We start from the raw sequence: 21213 nt of genomic DNA, 5'->3' as shown, positions 1-21213 counted from the left end.
GCTTAATGTGCGAGAGGATACCAAACAAGCCTCTGTACTAGTGAAGTATCTTCCATTTCAGTCATCTTGTGATTTATCTGAGTGGGATTGCCAAATGAAGGAAAGTTTTCCTCTTTGAACCCATGTCCACTAGGAACTGTATGAAGCTATTAACCATAGCACCCACAGACTGAACTCTGCTCAAGGCAGACAAAATGTGATGTGGAGCTCATTGGGTCTGACAGCCTTCCATCATTCGAAATCCGAGGTTGTTTTTAAATTGACTCCTGCGGTAAACCTTCACCATACGCACACAACAATGGACAACAATAATGAATCCAAAACCTATTTCCTATCAAAGAAAGTTTAAAGATAATTTAAACAATGTTGGGTTCTGCTGTTTTGCTTGCAGAGTCAAAATTTAGTTACATCAAATTTCAGAGCTTTTCTCCAACTCAATGAAAGGCCAGTGTCAATACCAGATATCAAAAAGCCCTAGACTACCATTTCAAAATCATCCAAAATTATCATGGTGCAACCTTTCATTACTGTGAAACTGCAGCACAATTCATTATTCCATGAAGCTTAACTCTGAAATCTCTTTTAAGCCTTGCTAAAATCGATCAGTGCAGGAAAACTATTGGGAAGAAAGCTGATCTTATATCAACATCTAAATCTGTTCTTTAACTCACAGACATGCTCCTATTATAACTTTAATTTAGAGGCAGAAGATAAAATATCCCTTTGGTGCAGGATGAATGAGAGGCTGTCTTTGTTGGCCTGTGACTGCAACCAGACTTCTTTGTCCTCCTGATTCAGCACTTGAAATTGTAAATGTCACAGCTGCAGAGTCTTTTGAGCTACATTTTCACTTTGCTGTACTAAAAGGTGATGGCAGTAATATTTAATGCTACAACATATCCCCGGTTCCCTGTTTCTTTCTACTGGCAAACCTCAGATAAGGGGGCCAGGGGGCTGTGACCTATGCCTGCCCATTTGTGGGTCTTCACATGGTAAATAATGAAAGTGAGGGAAGCACAGCCTCCACTGAGATTCCTACAACTTACACCGCAGGTACCATAATTGTGTATTCAGATGTTGGTAAGAGGAGCTCAGCCTAAATCGCGAAGAGGAGACTAATTATTTTTCAGAGCATGGCCATACTGAGGTTTCATCAGGAAAAATTAACATGGTAAGGAGGCCAAAAAATTGATTCCAAGTGCTAGATGCCTCTTGCTTTTCACTGTGGTAGAACCTTGCAGCGCAATATACTTCCCCAAAGTGCCCGACTCCCTGGAAGAGGCAAGGAACCCTGCCTCCTATATATTAATGCTCCTAAAACTGGAAGCAGGCAAGCATTTCTGAGGTGTGTTGAAGGGCTCATCTGCCTCACTTCCACTAATACAACTGCCGAGCAGAAAGTTTATGCTGTAAAATATGATCAGGCATTTAGTGATGGCTACTATGTAACTACCCAATGGAATGGAAGTATGTGTAGTACTCACAGCTAGATAATTACGAATGGTCATATCTTATCCAGTTGTTCATTAAATACTTCAAATTGAACATAGCTAATATTATTTGAGTCAGAACTATGTTGGAGTCTTGTTTGGGAAATAAATTAAGTAAGCATTTCATGAGGTTAGCTATGTAGCACATTTAACAACTTGGAGACAAAGTGTAATGTTCCATCATTCAGGCTATAGGCATGATGCCAAACTGAGCCCCAGTATTATTAACAGAAGCCAAAGCAAATCAAATTAATTAGCACAGATGAAAAGATGCATGACATTTCTTAAGACTACATTAGCTATGTATTTGTAACATTATTTTCAAGAATTTTCATCTATTCGACCAAAACTGTTCTCATTCACATAAAGCTGTGCTTTATCCTATCTATACTGAATGACATATTCCATTTTCAGCTGTTCTCCTTCCATAGAATTGTGTCTGTTTTATAATAATATCACAAGTTAAAAGGTTGCATCGGATTAAACTGTTTCTGCTCATTTGTGGTAATTTTCTCAGTACGGGTCACGACAAAATTGGGTCAATCCAGCACAAAAGACCGCAGAATTTTAAACATAAATTAAGTTCAATGCAACTGAAGTTCCTGCGATCTTCTCTGCTAATTAAAAAATATTGCACAATAGAAGCTGGTCCCGTACCCTCAAAACTGGCCATGCCCCTGGATGAATTAATATCACCATTGAGAGTTTCCTTTAATTGCGTGTGTTTCATGCCTTTGAGGAGCCTCTTAAAATTAACTTGTTCTTTTGCATGCAAGGAAACAGGTTTTAAAAGCTTACCCAAGATATTTTTCTGTTAAATTTACTAAGAAACTGGCTTCTGCGTCCAATTATAACCAGGAAATGATTCTGTCTATTTTTTAAGTCATTTTCAGTAATTTAAAATTGGGTGACTCACAGGTAGTGGTTGATATGGCCGTTAAAATGTTATTTTGTTGTACACCCATTTTAGCTGTATTTGTCAAACTGCGAGAATTGCCACTTTGAAAGTTTAAAATTTACCACTTTTGAGTTTATCAAGGCATTTTTTTCAAAACAAATTTTTTAAAAGGATGACGTTTTAAAATATTGCTGGGCTGCATGAAACGAAGCTCACTCAAAGTGGATCCCTTAAAGTGAAACACTACCCATTCTTCTGGCAGGGGGAAACTCAAGAGGTAAAATATGAACATGGAGTGGGTTTCACAATAAAAATAAATCTACTCGCAATGACTGAATGTCTCACTGAAGGATCAGAGAAACTTCTTACTCTTCACTTGTCAACAAACATGGCCCAGTTAGCCTCAAGTGCATGTATGCCCTGATAGAACATAGAACAGTGCAGCACAGAACAGGCCCTTTGGCCCACGATGTTGTGCCGAGCTTTGTCTGAAACCCAAATCAAGCTATTTCCTCCCTATCATCCCGAAGTACTCCATGTGCCTGTCCAATAGCTTCTTAAATGTTCCTAAAGTTTCTGACTCCACTATCCGTGCAGGCAGTCCATTCCACACCCCAGCCACTCTCTGAGTAAAAAACCTACCTTGGACATCCTTCCTATATCTCCCACCATGAACGCTATAGTTATGCCCCCTAGTTACCACTCCATTCACCCGAGGAAATAGTCTTTGAACGTTCACTCTATCTATCCCCCTCATCATCTTATAAACCTCTATCAAGTCTCCTCTCAACCTCCTCCGCTCCATGTCATATTTCCATGTGTCTATCCACGCCTTCAGCTCATCTGCCTTCCCCACAATACTCCTGGCATTGAAATAGACACACCTCAAAAGATTATTTCCACCACACTCAACCCTTCCATTTGTGATTTTGCTTGAACTAACCTGTCTTTTTACCCCTGCTCCACTATCTGCTCTGGCACTCTGGTTCCCATCCCCCTGCAAATCTAGTTTAAACGCTCCCCAATAACACTAGTAAATCTCCCTGCAAGTATATTGGTCCCCTTGTAGTTTAGGTGTAACCCGTCTCTCTTGTACAGGTCCCACCTGCCCCAGAAGAGGTCCCAATGATCCAAGAATTGGAAACCCTGCCCCCTGCACCAGTTCCTCAGCCACGTGATGTTCACATTCACCCTAAATATGAAGGATCAATACTTTGAGGCACTTGATGCTGCCATCAGCAGAATTCCCAGCATGGAGGGATATACCTTCTGAGACAGTTCAATGCTAGGGTGGGTACCAACTAGACAGCTTGGTCAATATGCAGAGGGCACTAGGGAATTGGCAGGGTGCATGAAGATGGACAGAGTTTGCTGGAACTATGCTGTTACCATGGACTGTGTGTGATGAACAGCTACTTCTCATGCAGGGCATTTCAGAAGGTGTCCTGGAGGCATCTGACATCATGCTATTAGCACCAGCTGGATTTAATCATAACCAGGTCTAACAGTGTCCTCCTGACTCATAGGTATCATGTGGCTGACTGTGACACTGACCTGGTATATAGCAAGGTCAGGCCCCAACCAAGGAAACTATACCACTCCTATAAAAAGGTTGTCCTCAGATCAACACTTGCCTTAGAACTGATCCAGAAAGAACCCTGGAGTTCCTATGTTCCTCAACATTTTTGAACAGGCTTTTTGGACAACAACGCCAAAGACTAGAATGTAGCGTCAAAGTGGGATCATCTGCACAACATCATCCATAACTCTGCACTCACTGCTTACGGGAAAAGAGATCAGAGGAATACTGACTGGTTTGAGGCTTGTTGGACTGAAATGGGGCCAGTTACTGCAACCAAGAGTGGAGCCCTCAAGAACCACAAGCAAGTCGCCAGTAAACAAAATCTAGGTGCTCTCTGAGTTGCCGGAATCAAGTCTCAACAGACTGTGCGGCACTGAACCAATCAATACGAGTTGAAACTCTGCAACAGCAAACAATCTACTGCTGAATCCCGGGATGCTAGAGGGATGTATGAGGCAATCAAGAAAGTCACAAGCCCAGCAACAGCCAAATCAGCCTTCTTGAAGACAAAGTTTGGGATGATCATTACTGAACGTAGCAAGTGGATGGAAAGTTGTGGGGAGAACTCTCTTTAACGCTATGCAATAGAGAACAATGTCATTGAAGAAGCTCTCAATGCCATTCCAGGCTTCTATCATGGAGAAGCTGGACAGTGAACCTGCCATAATAGAGCTCAGCATCTTGCCAGTGGTTAAGTTCCTGGATATGAAATCATCAAATTTGGAAAATTGGCACTGCTGCAGCATCTCCATGAACTGTTACTCCTTTGCTTTTTTTTGATAGCTTTCAGTAGTTTTATTCCATCCAAAAAAACCCAATTCAAATTGAATCCAATATATGGATCCACATAAGGGACAAAGATCCAAGCTGACAGGATGAGGCATTGCACCCCATCCCGGGCTTAACCCAATGCTTCATCTTAACCAACAGGCTGAGATACTTTGAAAAATTGCATCAAGTAAAGCCTTGGTTTGACTTCATTAGCTGCCCTGATCCTTTACTCTACCCTAGCCTGGGTAGACCACCACCACAGGTGCCAGCACACCCCAAGTGCAATGGGCCAGCCTTGTTACCTGTCTGATCATGGTTTCACCCTTTCCAGATTCTGCTTAAGAAAAAATTTGTGCCTCAAGACATGCATAATACAAATTTAATCACCTTGTGCTAAAGCAAAGGAGACTATAACAATGACCAAGGCATCATCTTGTCAAGTATCATGTGGGAGGTCTTTGTTCTGACTAGAGTGCACACCTGGACATCACACGTCAACCCAAAGTCTCAGTGTGGCTTCAGAGTTGGCAGATCAACATGATTTTCTCACTTTGCCTATTACAGCAGAGTTGCTGCGAACAATGCTGACCACTCTACACTGTCTTCACAGACCTCTCAGAGGCTTTTGATCTCATTGGTAGAGAAGGATTCTTTAAACTGTTCTGGAAACTAGACAGCCCCACCTAGACTCCTTGCCTTTCTATGAGAACATGCACAATTCTGTCATTTATAACAGAGCAACATTAGATGGTTTTAAGATTCGTAAAGGGTAAATAAGGGCTGGGTCCTAATGCCAATACAGTTTGGTATATTTTTCTCCATGCTGTGATTGTATGCTTTTGGTGACTCAAAATGAGGGGATCTACAAGCAACCCCTGTTCAAGTTGCTAAGACAGTGCATCAGGACCAAAATGCATAATGTCCTAGTTCATTGATCCACTGGAGCAAGCTGAGAGGGGTGATTGAAGGCAGCAGTGCTGGTGAGAGATTAATTGGATTAATTGAATTGTTTATTTATTTAATTAGTCAGCTAGTGTGTGTATTTTTTTGGCCTTTACTTTAACAGCAGTTTTTCAAGTTTAAAGTGAAAACTAGAAGTGGGCAGCAAAGGAGTCTGGGAAGCGTTTTTATTTTAACTTTAAAAGTCAGTTACCTGGGAGGTTCCCCCTCATTGATCCACTGGAGCAAGCTGAGAGGGGTGATTGAAGGCAGCAGTGCTGGTGAGAGATTAATTGGATTAATTGAATTGTTTATTTATTTAATTAGTCAGCTAGTGTGTGTATTTTTTTGGCCTTTACTTTAACAGCAGTTTTTCATTTTTAAAGTGAAAACTAGAAGTGGGCAGCAAAGGAGTCTGGGAAGGGTTTTTATTTTAACTTTAAAAGTCAGTTACCTGGGAGGTTCCCCCTCATTGATCCACTGGAGCAAGCTGAGAGGGGTGATTGAAGGCAGCAGTGCTGGTGAGAGATTAATTGGATTAATTGAATTGTTTATTTATTTAATTAGTCAGGTAGTGTGTGTATTTTTTTGGCCTTTACTTTAACAGCAGTTTTTCAAGTTTAAAGTGAAAACTAGAAGTGGGCAGCAAAGGAGTCTGGGAAGGGTTTTTTAAGCGCGTGAAGTATAAAAGGTAGGCTGCAGTATACAGCGGGCAGCGTCGGGAGCGGGCAGGGGAGTGTGTGGGAAGCAGAGTGTGAGCTATAAGACTTTGGCTCACAGGGCTTAGGCTGAAAGGGCGAGCAGGGGTGAGTTGAATTCATTTTTGCACTTTCTACCTGGTACTGGCAAGGTATCTAGAGGGGATGGGTGTGCAGGCAGTGCAATGTTCCTCTTGCACTATGTTTGAGGTGAGGGACGACGACAGTGTCCCTACTGATTACACCTGTGGGAAGTGCACCCATCTGCAGCTCCTCCAAAACCGTGTCAGGGAACTGGAGCTGGAGTTGGATGAACTTAGGATCATCAGGGACGCAGAGATGGCCATAGACACAAGCTTTAGGAATACAGTTACTCCGAGGATTGAAAACAGATGGGTGACGGTGAGAGGGGCTGGGAGGAAGCAGTCCGTGCAGGGATCCCCGGTGGTCGTTCCCCTTAGCAACAAGTATTCCGCTTTGGATACGGTTGAGGGGGATGACATACCAGTGGGGAGCCGCAGTGAGAGGATCTCCAGCACTGTGTCCGTCTCTGTGGCTCGGGAGGGAAAGGGGGAGAGCGGGAGGGCGATAGTTATTGGGGACTCGTTAGTTAGAGGGATAGATAGGAGGTTCTGTGGCAGCAAAAGAGACTCACGGATGGTATGTTGCCTACCGGATGCCAAGGTCCGTGATGTCTCAGACCGTGTTTTCCAGATTCTGAAGGGGGAGGGGAAACAGTCACAAGTCGTGGTGCACATTGGTACCAATGACATAGGTAAGAGAAGGGACGGGGATTTAAAGCAGGAATTTCTGGAGCTGGGCTGGAAGCTGAGAGCCAAGACGAAACATGTGGTCATCTCTGGTACGTTGCCGGTACCACGTGATAGCGAGTTGAGGAACAGGGAGAGAGTGCAGTTAAATATGTGGTTGCAGGGATGGTGTAGGAGGGAGGGTTTCAGATACGTGGATAATTGGAATACGTTCTGGGGAAGGTGGGACCTGTACAAACAGGACGGGGTGCACCTGAACCAGAGGGGCACCAATATCCTCGGAGGGAAATTTGTTACGGCTCTTCAGGGGGGTTTAAACTAATTTGTCAGGGGAGTGGGAAAGGGAGTTGTAGTCCAGAAGTCAGTGAGGGTGGTGAGGTATTGGGGATGGTATCAGGGTCAAGGGTGGGTACTGGTAGACAGGAAGGTGGGTTGAAGTGTGTCTACTTCAATGCAAGGAGCATCCGGAACAAGGTAGATGAACTTGGGGCGTGGATTGGTACTTGGGACTACGATGTTGTGGCCATTACGGAGACGTGGGTAGAACAAGGACAGGAATGGTTGTTGGACGTTCCGGGGTATAGATGTTTCACTCAGTGTAGGGAAGCTGGTAAAAGAGGTGGAGGAGTGGCATTGTTAATCAAGGATAGTTTAACGGCTGCGGAAAGGCACTTCGTGGGGGATCTGCACACTGAGGTAATATGGGCTGAAGTTAGAAATAGGAAAGGAGCGGTCACGTTGCTAGGAGTTTACTATAGGCCCCCAAATAGTAATAGAGATGTGGAGGAAGAAATTGCTAAGCAGATTATGGATATGTGTGGGGGTCACAGGGTAGTTGTCATGGGGGACTTTAACTTTCCAAATATTGATTGGAACCTTTGTAGGTCAAATAGTTTGGATGGGGCAGTTTTTGTGCAGTGTGTGCGGGAGGGTTTCCTGACACAATATGTGGATGGGCCGACTAGAGGTGAGGCCACATTGGATTTGGTACTGGGAAATGAACCGGGCCAAGTGTTAGATTTGGTTGTGGGAGAGCAATTTGGAGATAGTGACCACCATTCGGTGTCTTTTGTTATTGCAATGGAGAGGGATAGGGCCGTACGGCAGGGCAAGGTTTACAATTGGGGGAGGGGTAATTATGATGCGATTAGGCAAGAATTAGGGGGCATAAGTTGGGAACAGAAACTGTCAGAGAAAGGAACTAATGAAAAGTGGAACTTTTTCAAGGAACAAATACTGGATGTCCTTGATAGGTATGTTCCTGTCAGGCAGGGAGGAAATGGCCGAGTGAGGGAACCATGGTTCACAAAAGAGGTGGAATGTCTTGTGAAAAGGAAGAGGGAAGCTTATGTAGGGATGAGGAAACAAGGTTCAGATGGCTCGATTGAGCGTTACAAGTTAGCAAGGAATGAGCTGAAAAAGGGGCTTAGGAGAGCTAGGAGGGGACATGAGAAGTCCTTGGCGGGTCGGATCAAGGAAAACCCCAAGGCTTTTTACTCTTATGTGAGGAATAAAAGAATGACCAGGGTGAGGTTAGGGCCGGTCAAGGACAGTAGTGGGAACTTGTGTATGGAGTCAGTAGAGATAGGCGAGGTGATGAATGAATACTTTTCTTCAGTGTTCACCAAGGAGAGGGGCCATGTTTTTGAGGAAGAGAAGGTGTTACAGGCTAATAGGCTGGAGGAAATAGATGTTCGGAGGGAGGATGTCTTGGCAGTTTTGAATAAACTGAAGGTCGATAAGTCCCCTGGGCCTGATGAAATGTATCCTAGGATTCTGTGGGAGGCAAGGGATGAGATTGCAGAGCCTTTGGCGTTGATCTTTGGGTCCTCGCTGTCCACGGGGATGGTGCCAGAGGACTGGAGAATGGCGAATGTTGTTCCTCTGTTTAAGAAAGGGAATAGAAATGACCCTGGTAATTATAGACTGGTTAGTCTTACTTCGGTGGTTGGTAAATTGATGGAAAGGGTCCTTAGGGATGGGATTTACGAACATTTAGAAAGATGCGGATTAATCCGAGATAGTCAGCACGGATTCGTGAAGGGCAAGTCGTGCCTCACAAATTTGATAGAATTTTTTGAGGAGGTAACTAAGTGTGTTGATGAAGGTAGGGCAGTTGATGTCATATACATGGATTTTAGTAAGGCGTTTGATAAGGTCCCCCATGGTCGGCTTATGATGAAAGTGAGGAGGTGTGGGATAGAGGGAAAGTTGGCCGATTGGATAGGTAACTGGCTGTCTAACCGAAGACAGAGGGTGGTGGTCGATGGAAAATTTTCGGATTGGAGGCAGGTTGCTAGCGGTGTGCCGCAGGGATCAGTGCTTGGTCCTCTGCTCTTTGTGATTTTTATTAATGACTTAGAGGAGGGGGCTGAAGGGTGGATCAGTAAATTTGCTGATGACACCAAGATTGGTGGAGTAGTGGATGAGGTGGAGGGCTGTTGTAGGCTGCAAAGAGACATAGATAGGATGCAAAGCTGGGCTGAAAAATGGCAAATGGAGTTTAACCCTGATAAATGGGAGGTGATTCATTTTGGTAGGACAAATTTAAATGTGGATTACAGGGTCAAAGGTAGGGTTCTGAAGACTGTGGAGGAACAGAGAGATCTTGGGGTCCATATCCACAGATCTCTAAAGGTTGCCAGTCAAGTGGATAGAGCTGTGAAGAAGGCCTATAGTGTGTTAGCTTTTATTAACAGGGGGTTGGAGTTTAAGAGCCGTGGGGTTATGCTGCAACTGTACAGGACCTTGGTGAGACCACATTTGGAATATTGTGTGCAGTTCTGGTCACCTCACTATAAGAAGGATGTGGAAGCGCTGGAAAGAGTGCAGAGGAGATTTACCAGGATGCTGCCTGGTTTGGAGGGTAGGTCATATGAGGAAAGGTTGAGGGAGCTAGGGCTGTTCTCTCTGGAGCGGAGGAGGCTGAGGGGAGACTTAATAGAGGTGTATAAAATGATGAAGGGGATAGATAGAGTGAACGTTCAAAGACTATTTCCTCGGGTGGATGGAGCTATTACAAGGGGGCATAACTATAGGGTTCGTGGTGGGAGATACAGGACGGATATCAGAGGTAGGTTCTTTACGCAGAGAGTGGTTGGGGTGTGGAATGGACTGCCTGCAGTGATAGTGGAGTCAGACACTTTAGAAACATTTAAGCGTTTATTGGACAGGCACATGGAGCACACCAGGATGATAGGGAGTGGAATAGCTTGATCTTGGTTTCAGATAAAGCTCGGCACAACATCGTGGGCCGAAGGACCTGTTCTGTGCTGTACTATTCTATGTTCTATGTTCTATGAGTTGCTGTTTGCTAATGATGAAATGCTGGCATCCCATGCTGCAGTTCACCTGCAGCAGTCTGTAGATGAGTTTCCCTGGGCCTACAAGGAGCTTGGACTGACAATCATTGTCAGGAAGACTAAAGTTATGGGCCAGGATGTAGTGACTCCACCTTCCATCAACAACCTCACTCTGGAGGTTGTTGTCAGCTTCTTGGATCAACAATTAACAGAAACCTGTCCATTAATGCAGAAATCAGCACCAAGATTGCCAAGGTCACAGCAGTCATGTCAAAGTTGAGGAGATGAGTGTGGACCAATAGCAAACTAACTGGAAATACAAATCTCGGGGTGTACCAGGTTTGTGTTCTCAGCAACCTTCCTCACAGTACTGAAGCACGGACAATTTATGCAAGTCAAAGAAAGTTGCTGAATAGCTTCCATCTGCTTCAAGTGAATACTGGGCATCTCCTGGCAAGAACAGAGTACTAAAAATTGAATTCCACAAGTATCCAAGGATCCCCAACATGCTTGCTGTCAAGTCAGCGATGATTCTAATGGCTGGGTTATGTGCACCAAATGGAAATGTTGTATGGCAAGCTTGTTATCAGCACGACACCAACAAGTCGCTCATATTTGCAAGATCTCAAGCTGACCGGGATCAGAGTAAATGCATGGGAAGTTTTGCTGCTGACCAGAATATCTGAAGCCAAGTAGTCAGGGATGATGTGGAAAAATCAGAGGACAAATGAAATGACCCAATATTAGAAAAGAGAGCCTATGGAATGAAAAATCATCAGCAAGATTTTCCCAAAATCTGGCAGAATATCAGATTCAGATTGAAGGAGACTATGACAATTAGACTGTAAACTGGTGTGTATCTCTCCAGATGCACATTGGCATTTTCACTCCAGATTTTCTAGCACTCAGTGCACAGAGAATCTGGGGGAATGGTTTATGCCGTCACTCTGACAGGGCAGGGCACCCCCCTCTGCCCTCCACTCACCGGCATCCATGAGCGCACCCCCCCCCCCCACCACACATAAGCGGAACCTTCCCCATGGGCCTCTCCTGAGGGCCTGCCCTGGCAATGCCAGCTTGGCAGTCAACCTGGCAGGCCATGAGGCAGGTAAAAAAAACATCATTTTTGTAGAGAATACAATGCAGAAGATATGAAATGACCAGTCGTGAATGTAAGACACTTCTCAGTTAAAAAGGTCATTGTCCTCATCTTCCTTCTCTACAAAGTAGTTTCTTATTCTTATGGCTTGTAAATCTATACAGAGTGATACTATACACTAAGTGTAACTTTGCAAAATGCAAAACTTTGCTATTATTTAATAGCAATTCTGAAAGATGGAAAAAAAACCTACCAGGTCCCAGTTTTGCCACTGCATAGAGGAGATCATAATTGATGATTGGTGTGGCGTCATCAATTTGTTGCCAGCCCACAGGCGGTGATGCTGGAGGAGAGATGAGAAATTGTTTTGCTGGCTGAGGAGGGGCAAGATGCAGATTATCTCCATCTGGACCTTGATTTTGAACCTGGGAAATAAATTGACATCTGTTTAAACCATAATGCAGAGTGTATCAGGTGACAGCAGCCATTCACTTCCAAGGTTTGTGTGAACTATTTTCAATGTTACATTATAAGCCTGGTCCTTCCAGCTAGAAACCAGAGGTAATTACTTTTTCCAGCTTCCACATTCTATCTCACTGCTGCGGAAAAGCATTATGTTTAGGACTAAAAACAATCTGACAAGATTTTACTTCAATATGGTGGTTGATGATGAATTTGAACATGTATATCAGGTAATTTTGCACTTCTAAAGTGGGTCTTCATCCAGCAGCAGCGCATATTGAGAATTTGAACACGCTCCACCATCATGTTCCATTCATTAATCTTGCAAAAGTTACACACTATTATGTTTTATAATGCTTATTTTGCGTTACAGAGATAAAAAAAGTTCCTTCAGTATTATGACTCGCAAATGATGGGTTCAAATTGGAGTTTGAAATTAAGAATACTCACGTGGGACTTTAAATTTATATTCTTGAGGATTATAAAAGCACCCTACATGCTCATAACGGGTCTCTATTAAAATTACTTTCACAATCCCAAGGTAGCTGATCACAACTGAAGCAACAAATGTGGCTTGGGAGGGGAAATGGTATGCTGTGTTTCTGCTGCTAAATACTAGCAAGTGAAACCTGCTGGAAAATGAGTGCTTGTGGATATTGGGTAAGGGTAGGATTGGGCTTGACATAGATACCACACAAAGTATAATATCTTGTGGACAATTACTGTACACCTTAAAATTACTTGGGGGCACAGGTTTAAGGTGCGAGGGGCAAGGTTTAAAGGAGATGTACGAGGCAGATTTTTTACACAGAGAGTAGTGGGTGCCTGGAACTCGTTGCCGGGGGAGGTAGTGGAAGCAGATACGGTAGTGACTTTTAAGGGGCGTCTTGACAAATACATGAATAGGATGGGAATAGAGGGATATGGTTCCCGGAAGGGTAGGGGGTTTTAGTTCAGTCGGGCAGCATGGTCGGTGCAGGCTTGGAGGGCTGAAGGGCCTGTTCCAGTGCTGTAATTTTCTTTGTTCTTTGTCTCACTATTACATCCCTTCCCCTTTAATTTTCTTATTAACACATTCCAACAAATGTTCAACTATTTACAATATAACACCATAAATTAATTATTTAGCATAGTCCATAATAAAGTCACTCTGTCAGGGGATTTCCTCTCCCTCTGGGAGCGACACAACTGAACAGGAGGTCTCACAATAACAGGGGTAAATTGACTTTCAGAAATTGGACTTCCGACTTCCAAAGGTGCATCAGTGCAGATCACTTCTCCAGTTCTCACAGGAACTCTACACAACCCTTCCTCAGGCTGTCTCATTTCCATACTGCTTTCAACCACAACAACATCACTGGTGGGCACATTCTGAGCGGACTGCCCCACTGGTTCTCCAGGTGAGTCCTTTCTTATCAAGTGATCGGGATGCTTCTTCAATAATTTACCTTGAATTTCAACTTCATTCAATGCTGAACCCATCCTGGCCACGACTGTGGTTAGCACTGCTGCCTCACAGTGCCAGGGACCCAGGTTTGATTCCCGGCTTGGGTCACTGTCTGTGCGGAGTCTGCATGTTCTCCCACTGTCTGCGTGGGTTTCATCTGGGTACTCTGGTTTCCTCCCACAGTCCAAAGATGTGCTGGTTAGGTGCATTGCGCATGCTAAATTCTCCCTCAATGTACCCGAACAGGCGCTGGAGTGAGGTGACTAGGAGATTTTCACAGTAACTTCATTGCAGTGTTAATGTAAGTCTATTTGTGACACTAATAAATAAACTTAAACTTAACCCATGGGACTCAACTGTGACCAGTCCCAAAATGTTTAGCATATATTAGATCATCCACTTTGAATGTTCTCTCAGGATCTGTTGAATCATGATGTATACTTTACACACTCTGCTTTGCTTCCACCCTCCCCGTCAAAATTGGAAACTCCAGGTTCAATCTGGTTTGAATATGCCTACCCAGCAGCAACTCAGCAGGAATTACTCTGGTGGTCATGTGGGGCATTGTTCTATAGGTAACAAAAAAATGTGCTAATCTGGTCTATAGGAATGCTGGTGGTTGCTTTTTCATGGCTGATTTAAAGGTTTACACAGCCCTCTCAGCTAGTCATTCGAGGAGGGGTGGCACGGCACAATATGTATATGCTTAATGCCAGTTGACGACATGAAATGCTGGAACTTCTTGCTGGTGAATGCCGTCCCATTGTCCGAAACCAACAATTCTGGCAAACCATGGGTGGCAAAGGTTTGCCTAAACTTTTCCACTGTTGCAAAAGAGGTCATGGATTTCATTTCATAGATGTGTAGCCATTTTGAATGCGTGACCACTATAAATAGGAACATTGTGCCCAAGAATGGGTCTACAAAATCAACGTAGAGTCTCACCCACAGACGACCTGGCTCCTCACAAGGGTGCATTGGGGTTGCTGATGGTAACTTTGGTTGTACCTGGAATTGGTCACAGTGTTTAACCATGCTTTCTATGTCTATGTTTAACCCAGGTCACCACGCATAGCTGTAAGCCAACATTTTCATCTCGGACATTCCTGCGTGCATGCTGTGCAGTTCCTCCAATAATAACTTCTTGCCAGGCATGGGAACAACCACCCTCGCTCCCCATAGAAGGACACCATCTTTGTTTGATAAGTGAATGACTTAGGAAGCATGACGAGAAAGGAACATAACTTTTTATAGAATGCAAAGTAAAACCACTACCGTGGCGTATACATGCTAGTCTCTGCCTGGAATTACAGTTCAGCAGGCCTGTTACTAGGGGAACTCATACTCAACAAGCCCCACAAGGAGATCAATCAATGATTCCCCATGGACCTCATGGGGGTTATCACAATAATGTTTTCATTGTTTATTCTATCATAACACCAGTCATGAAGAACCATATGCTTAACTCTGGACAATATTGGATCCCTCTGAGTCCAGTATTTGATCTGTTGCGATGACGTAGGTATGGTGTCAAAGAAATTTAAGGCAAGGATCATTTGTTGTGGCACTGGCAGGTTGGCATACTTTCCACCAAATCACAGAATTTTCAATATGAGCTCCTCGAAAGTAATGTTCCACAATGGGAGCACAAATTCATAGGCTGCAATTTTACCGTCCCGCCTGCCACAGGAATCGGAGCGGGGGGTGGACCATGGAAAGGTCCACTGACCTCGGGCAGGATTTTACGGTTTCAGGACAAGCGAGGCCATAAAATCCCACCCATAAAATCTACCCCAAAGGTTATAATATCCCACGAGCAATATAATTCCACCGGTGAAATTAATAAATCCATGAAATTGGCCATACAGCAATCTCGCCTGATCAGCTTTGAGAAACCCCTCCAGCGCTGATTCTGTGATTTGCTGTTACATCCACATGGTCTTCTTTTGAACAGTGTGCATTCAGACTGGACTGAGACAAAGATCTCCAGCAAATGTTTTTGTTTCCTAATCTACTGGTGCAAGTCCTAGCCAAGGTCGCATGCACAGATTTAAATGTGGTGCCAAAAATAAGCTCCGTGTAACAGGGACAAACAAATTTTAATCATTTTCGGTCTGTTCTTCTGTTTTCTTTTCCTTTTTTTGCTGTCTTTCATCACTGTCCTTTTCTTGGGTCAGTGCAAATTAAAAATAGAGATGCCACTGCCAGTGGTAGCCAAGGTTCATCCTTCCTCTACTGTTGTGCTTCCGTTCTTTTCCTAACTAATGTGGGGATATCCGCAGTATCAACCAATTTGCTTCCTACATATATGTACCAAACAAGTGACTGAAGCATTGTTAAGCATGGCAATTTTTGCAATTCATTTTCCATTGAATTGCAGTGCAAGTTTGATACATTTGTACAAATTCACTTCACTGAATTTCCAAAATACAGGAAGCCATTCATAACATTTATATGGGCATCTGAGCAACAGTATCCTGCTGCTCCTCTACCATGAGCACTTGCTTCTCCATTCTAATATATACATTCTGACTTGCTCAATGTTACCTCCTCAAGTCCACTAACTGCATCCTTTGAGATACATGTAGTTGTGCTGGGGCTTGGAAATGTTAGTCAGCAATATGCTATTGGATGCTGACTCGTTCTGGGCCACAGCCAGTGATGACTGGTTGTTTTTCCAGCTCATAATTATAAAAATGGAATGTGTTAGAATTGTGGCTCCAAGACACCTCCAAAAAGAGTCTAGGTTACAAAATGCCAAGTGCAATGGTTTTGTGATTGTGTAAGTAGGGGATAAGAAGGGGAGACATTTGCACTTGCCTTTGTTTCCATTCTCCCTATATTCTCTTTGCTCTTATCGGCAATAACGTCCTGATGCACTATCAATTACGACGCAAAGACTTCTGAGAGTGAGGGAAAACTAATAGGCTTTTATTCACAGAGAACAGGGGCACACCCTTGTAGCTGACCTGGTCTGAACTGAGGCAAGGAGGAGGGACCATCACCTTTATACCCCACTCTGGGTGGAAAGGGAGGGGTCTCAGGTGGAAAGGGAGGAGTCTCGGGCCAGGTGCAGCATGGGTGTGTCCAGGCACATACATGTAGTAACAGTGGTTCACCACATTCACCCCTCCTTTAAAAAAGAGTCCGGTGGAGTGGGTGGAACCATATGTACAGGAGTATATATACATAGAAAAGTCACAAGCTGAGGTGAGGTGTCGTCCCTTCACAGGTTCAGCCTGTCGGGCGGCTTGACTAGTCATTGAAACCGCCGCAGTACCAGTTGGGGGTTGCTTCCGATGGCAGGGTGGAGCTGCTCGAATCCGCCGTCGTCCCTTCTGGTCTGGTCCTGCGTGGTGACTCCGGGGGCTCAGGCGAGCTGCGTACAATAGGCAAAGATGTAAGTGGACCTGGTGCTACCTGAACAGAGGGATTTAGGGGTGTGGGGTCATCGTGGGCTCCGGGGCACCCGGAGGCGCCAGGTCCCGGATAGAGACCGTGTCCTCCCGCCCATCGTGGTATGCCACATAGGCATATTGGGGGTTGGCATGGAGGAGCTGGACTTTTTCAACTAGGGGATCCGACTTATGGGGTCGTACATGCCTCCGGAGCAGAACTGGGCCTGGGTACGCCAGCCACGACGGTAGTGCGATTCCCGAGGAGGACTTCCTCGAGAAAGCAAACATCCGCTCATGGGGGGTGGCGTTGGTGGCTGTGCAGAGGAGGGACCGGATTGAGTGTAGTGCATCGGGGAGTACCTCTTGCCAGCGGGAGACTGGAAGGCCTTTAGACTGTAGCGCTAGAAGAACGGCCTTCCAGACTGTCGCGTTCTCCCTCTCCACCTGTCCGTTACCCCTGGGGTTGTAGCTGGTAGTCCTACTTGAGGCTATGCCCTTGGAGAGCAGGTACTGACGCAGCTCATCGCTCACGAATGAGGATCCCCGGTCGCTGTGGATATAGTTGGGGTACCCGAACAGGGTGAAGAGGCCGTGCAGGGCCTTGACGACCGTGGTTGAGGTCATGTCCGAGCAGGGGATGGCAAAGGGGAATCGGGAGTACTCATCTAGCACGTTGAGGAAATAGATGTTGCGGTCAGAAGAAGGAAGGGGCCCTTTGAAATCGACGCTGAGGCGTTCAAAAGGGCGGGTGGCTTTTATGAGGTGTGCCCGATCCGGCCAATAGAAGTGCGACTTACATTCTGCGCAGACCGGACAGTGTCTGGTTATAGACCGGACATCCTCAACAGAATAGGGCAGATTACAGGCTTTAATAAAATGATAGACCCTGGTGACCCCCGGGTGACAGAGGTCATTGTGGAGAATCCGTAGTTGGTTCACCTGCGCGCTAGCACATGTTCCGCGAGACAGGGCGTCTGGAGGCTCATTGAGCTTCCCGGGTCGGTATAAGATATCATAATTGTAGGTGGAGAGCTCAATCCTCCACCTCAGTATCTTATCATTCTTAATCTTGCCCCTCTGCGCGTTGTTGAACATGAAAGCCACTGAACGTTGGTCCGTGAGCAAGGTGAACCGTCGGCCAGCTAGGTAGTGGCGCCAGTGTCGCACTGCTTCGACGATGGCCTGAGCCTCCTTCTTGACTGAGGAGTGTCGGATTTCCGAGCCCTGAAGGGTTCGTGAGAAGAAGGCTACGGGTCTGCCTGCCTGGTTGAGGGTGGCGGCCAGGGCGAAGTCAGACGCATCACTCTCCACTTGAAAGGGGATTGACTTGTCCACAGCATGCATCGTGGCCTTTGCGATGTCCGCCTTGATGCGGTTGAAGGCCGAGCGGGCCTCTCCCGACAGGGGAAAAAGGGTGGATTTGATAAGCAGATGGGCCTTATCCGCGTAATTAGGGACCCACTGGGCGTAGTATGAGAAGAAGCCCAGGCATCTCCTCAGTGCTTTAAGCGTGGTTGGGAGGGGGAGTTCCATAAGGGGGCGCATGCGGTCGGGATCGGGGCCGATGACCCCATTTTCCACCACATATCCCAGGATGGCGAGGTGGTGAGTGCGGAAGACACACTTCTCCTTATTGTAGGTCAGATTTAGGAGAGCGGCCGTACGGAGGAATTTATTAAGGTTGGCATCATGGTCCTGCTGATCATGGCCGCAGATGGTGATGTTATCCAGGTACGGAAACGTAGCCCGCAGCCCGTTCTGGTCCACCATTCAGTCCATTTCACACTGGAAGACCGAGACCCCGTTGGTGACGCCGAAGGGAACCCTAAGAAAATGGTAGAGGCGGCCATCTGCCTCGAAACCTGTATATTTGCGGTCCTCCGGGCGGATGGGGAGCTAGTGGTAGGCCGATTTGAGGTCGATCATGGAGAACACCCTATATTGCGCAATCCGATTGACCATGTCGGATATGTGCGGAAGGGGATACGCATCCAGCTGCGTGTACCGGTTGATGGTCTGACTATAATCGATGACCGTCCGGTGTTTCTCTCCAGTTTTGACCACTACCACCTGCGCTCTCCAGGGGCTGGTGCTCGCCTCAATGATCCCTTCCGTCAGGAGCCGCTGGACCTCGGACCTAATGAAGGTCCCGTCCCCCGCACTGTACCATCTGTTCTTAGTGGCAATGGGCTTACAATCGGGGGTGACGTGTTCGAATAGCGATGGAGGGGTGACTTGGAGGGTCGAAAGACCACAGGTGGTGCGCAATGGGTAGTCCAGGAACTGAGGGTTGCAGACCGAGATCAGGGAAAGGGGCCCGTTGTACTGTAGCGTGACGCTCTTAAGATGTGTCTTGAAATCGAGGCCTAAGAGTACGGGAGCGCAGAGGTGTGGGAGCACCAGGAGCTTAAAATTTGCGTAATCGGTACCCCAAACGGTAAGAGTCACCACACAGTACCCAATGACATCCACGGAGCGGGACTTTGAGGCCAAGTAAAAGGGTTTGTTTGACTGGCCGTACCGAAAGGGCGTAGCGATGCACAGTATCGGGGTGGATAAAGCTCTCCGTACTCCCGCTGTCAAACAAAAAATTTCCCTCACGGCCGTTTACCTATATGTCCATCATAGACCTGGCGAGCTGATGTGGACGAGACTGGCCCAGCTGGATCGCTGCCACCATAGATCCCGAAGAGTCATCAGCCGGCGTCCAAGATGGCAGCTCCCCTGTCTCGCATGCGGTCGGCTGCGTCCAAGATGGCGGCCCCCTTGACTCCCACGGGGCCGACGGCGTCCAAAATGGCAGCTCCCCGGGCTCACACATGGTCGCTGGTGTCCAAGATGGCGGCCCCCTTGACTCCCACGCGGCTGATGGCGATCGTGTTTTCTTTTCCCTTGGGTCGCATGCTGCGCTATTCGATTTCGACTTCGCCCTGCAGACTTTCGCGTAGTGGCCTTTCTTTCCACACCCTGAGCAGAACGCCTCCCTTGCCGGGCAGCGTTGTCGGGGGTGTTTCGCTAGGACGCAAAAGTAACACTTTGGGGCTGCCGCAGCCGCGGCCGTTGAGTCACTGGTGGGGCGTTGTGTGGCATAAGTCGGAGGCCCTCCTAGGTACTGGGATGATATTGGCTGTGAGGCCCACGATGTCGCGTGGTCGGGCGTGTAAGCCTCGAGGTTACGTGATGCTACTTCGAGGGATTCAACGTGCGCTACAGTTTTTGGAAGATCTAGCCCACCTTGTTCTAGCAGGCACTGTCGAATGTAGTTGGATGCGATGCCCGTAACGTAGGCATCGCGGATCATGTCCTCTGTATACTGCGCAGCGGATACGGCCTTGCAGTTACAGGCCCTGCCGAGCGCACGTAGTTCGCGGAGGAACTGTGCATTTGATTCGCCCGGCCGCTGTTTACGTGTAGCTAGCAGATGCCTGGTGTAGACTTCATTCGTCTGTTGGCTGTATTGGCTCTTTAAGAGCGCTAGCGCATCAGCGTACGTTTCTGCGTCACAGATGGTGGTGAAAACTGCGTCGCTTACCCGGGCGTTGAGCACGTGCAGCTTGTCTGCATCGGACCGGACGATCGTGGAGGCTCCGAGGAAGGCTTCGAAGCACTTCAGCCAGTGATTAAAGCCGTTGGCTGCCCCCAGCGCTTACGGATCCAAATTTAGAGTGTAGGCTTTAAAAGCTGCTCCATTCTGTTTTTTTTTTCTCTGTGGATAAAATTGATGCACTATCAATTACGACGCGAAGACTTCTGAGAGTGAGGGAAAACTAATAGGCTTTTATTCACAGAGAACAGGAGCACACTCTTGTAGCTGACCTGGTCTGAACTGAGGGAAGGAGGAGGGACCATCACCTTTATACCCCACTCTGGGTGGAAAGGGAGGAGTCTCAGGTGGAAAGGGAGGGATCTTGGGCCAGGTGCAGCACGGGTGTGTCCAGGCACATACATGTAGTAACAGTGGTTCACCACACGTCCTTGGTGGCCTCTTTGATGGAATTCAAAAGCTTGAAATCTCTGGTTTTGATCTGTACTTTTGTACCAGAGGGGTGATTTTGCAAACTGATGCTCCCTCTGAGCATTGCTCCATGTTGGGAGCACAAGATCATGGAAATATTCCAAAATGCCTTCTTGTATTGATGGCAGAGAAGTAATGTTGAGATGTCGAGTAGCAGTCAGGAAGAATCTAACTTGCTATTGTCATCGTCCTCAGGCAGGAAAATGGATCAGAGTCATAAAGGAGTCAGACTGGCAGACAGAAGTCCCTCTCCACTTCCAGCCACAATGTCATCCGAAAGGAGAGTCGAGGAAATATATTATACATTTAGAAAACGATTTAGCACTCATTGGCTTAACCCTT

At 46.3% G+C, this 21213-nt stretch overlaps 1 protein-coding gene across 1 annotated transcript in view; it reads right to left on the bottom strand.

Moving 5' to 3' along the window:
• LOC144493635 (calcipressin-2-like) overlaps window positions 1-21213 on the bottom strand; it is a 320920-nt gene that overhangs the window by 43694 nt on the left and 256013 nt on the right. The window contains 1 exon segment of the mRNA XM_078212894.1: window positions 11803-11974. Within this exon segment, the coding sequence (XP_078069020.1) occupies window positions 11803-11974 (172 nt within the window).

This window comes from Mustelus asterias, chromosome 5, assembly GCF_964213995.1.
Source record: "Mustelus asterias chromosome 5, sMusAst1.hap1.1, whole genome shotgun sequence".
NCBI classification, from domain to species: domain Eukaryota; kingdom Metazoa; phylum Chordata; class Chondrichthyes; order Carcharhiniformes; family Triakidae; genus Mustelus; species Mustelus asterias.
This window is presented reverse-complemented; position numbering and strand designations above follow the sequence as displayed.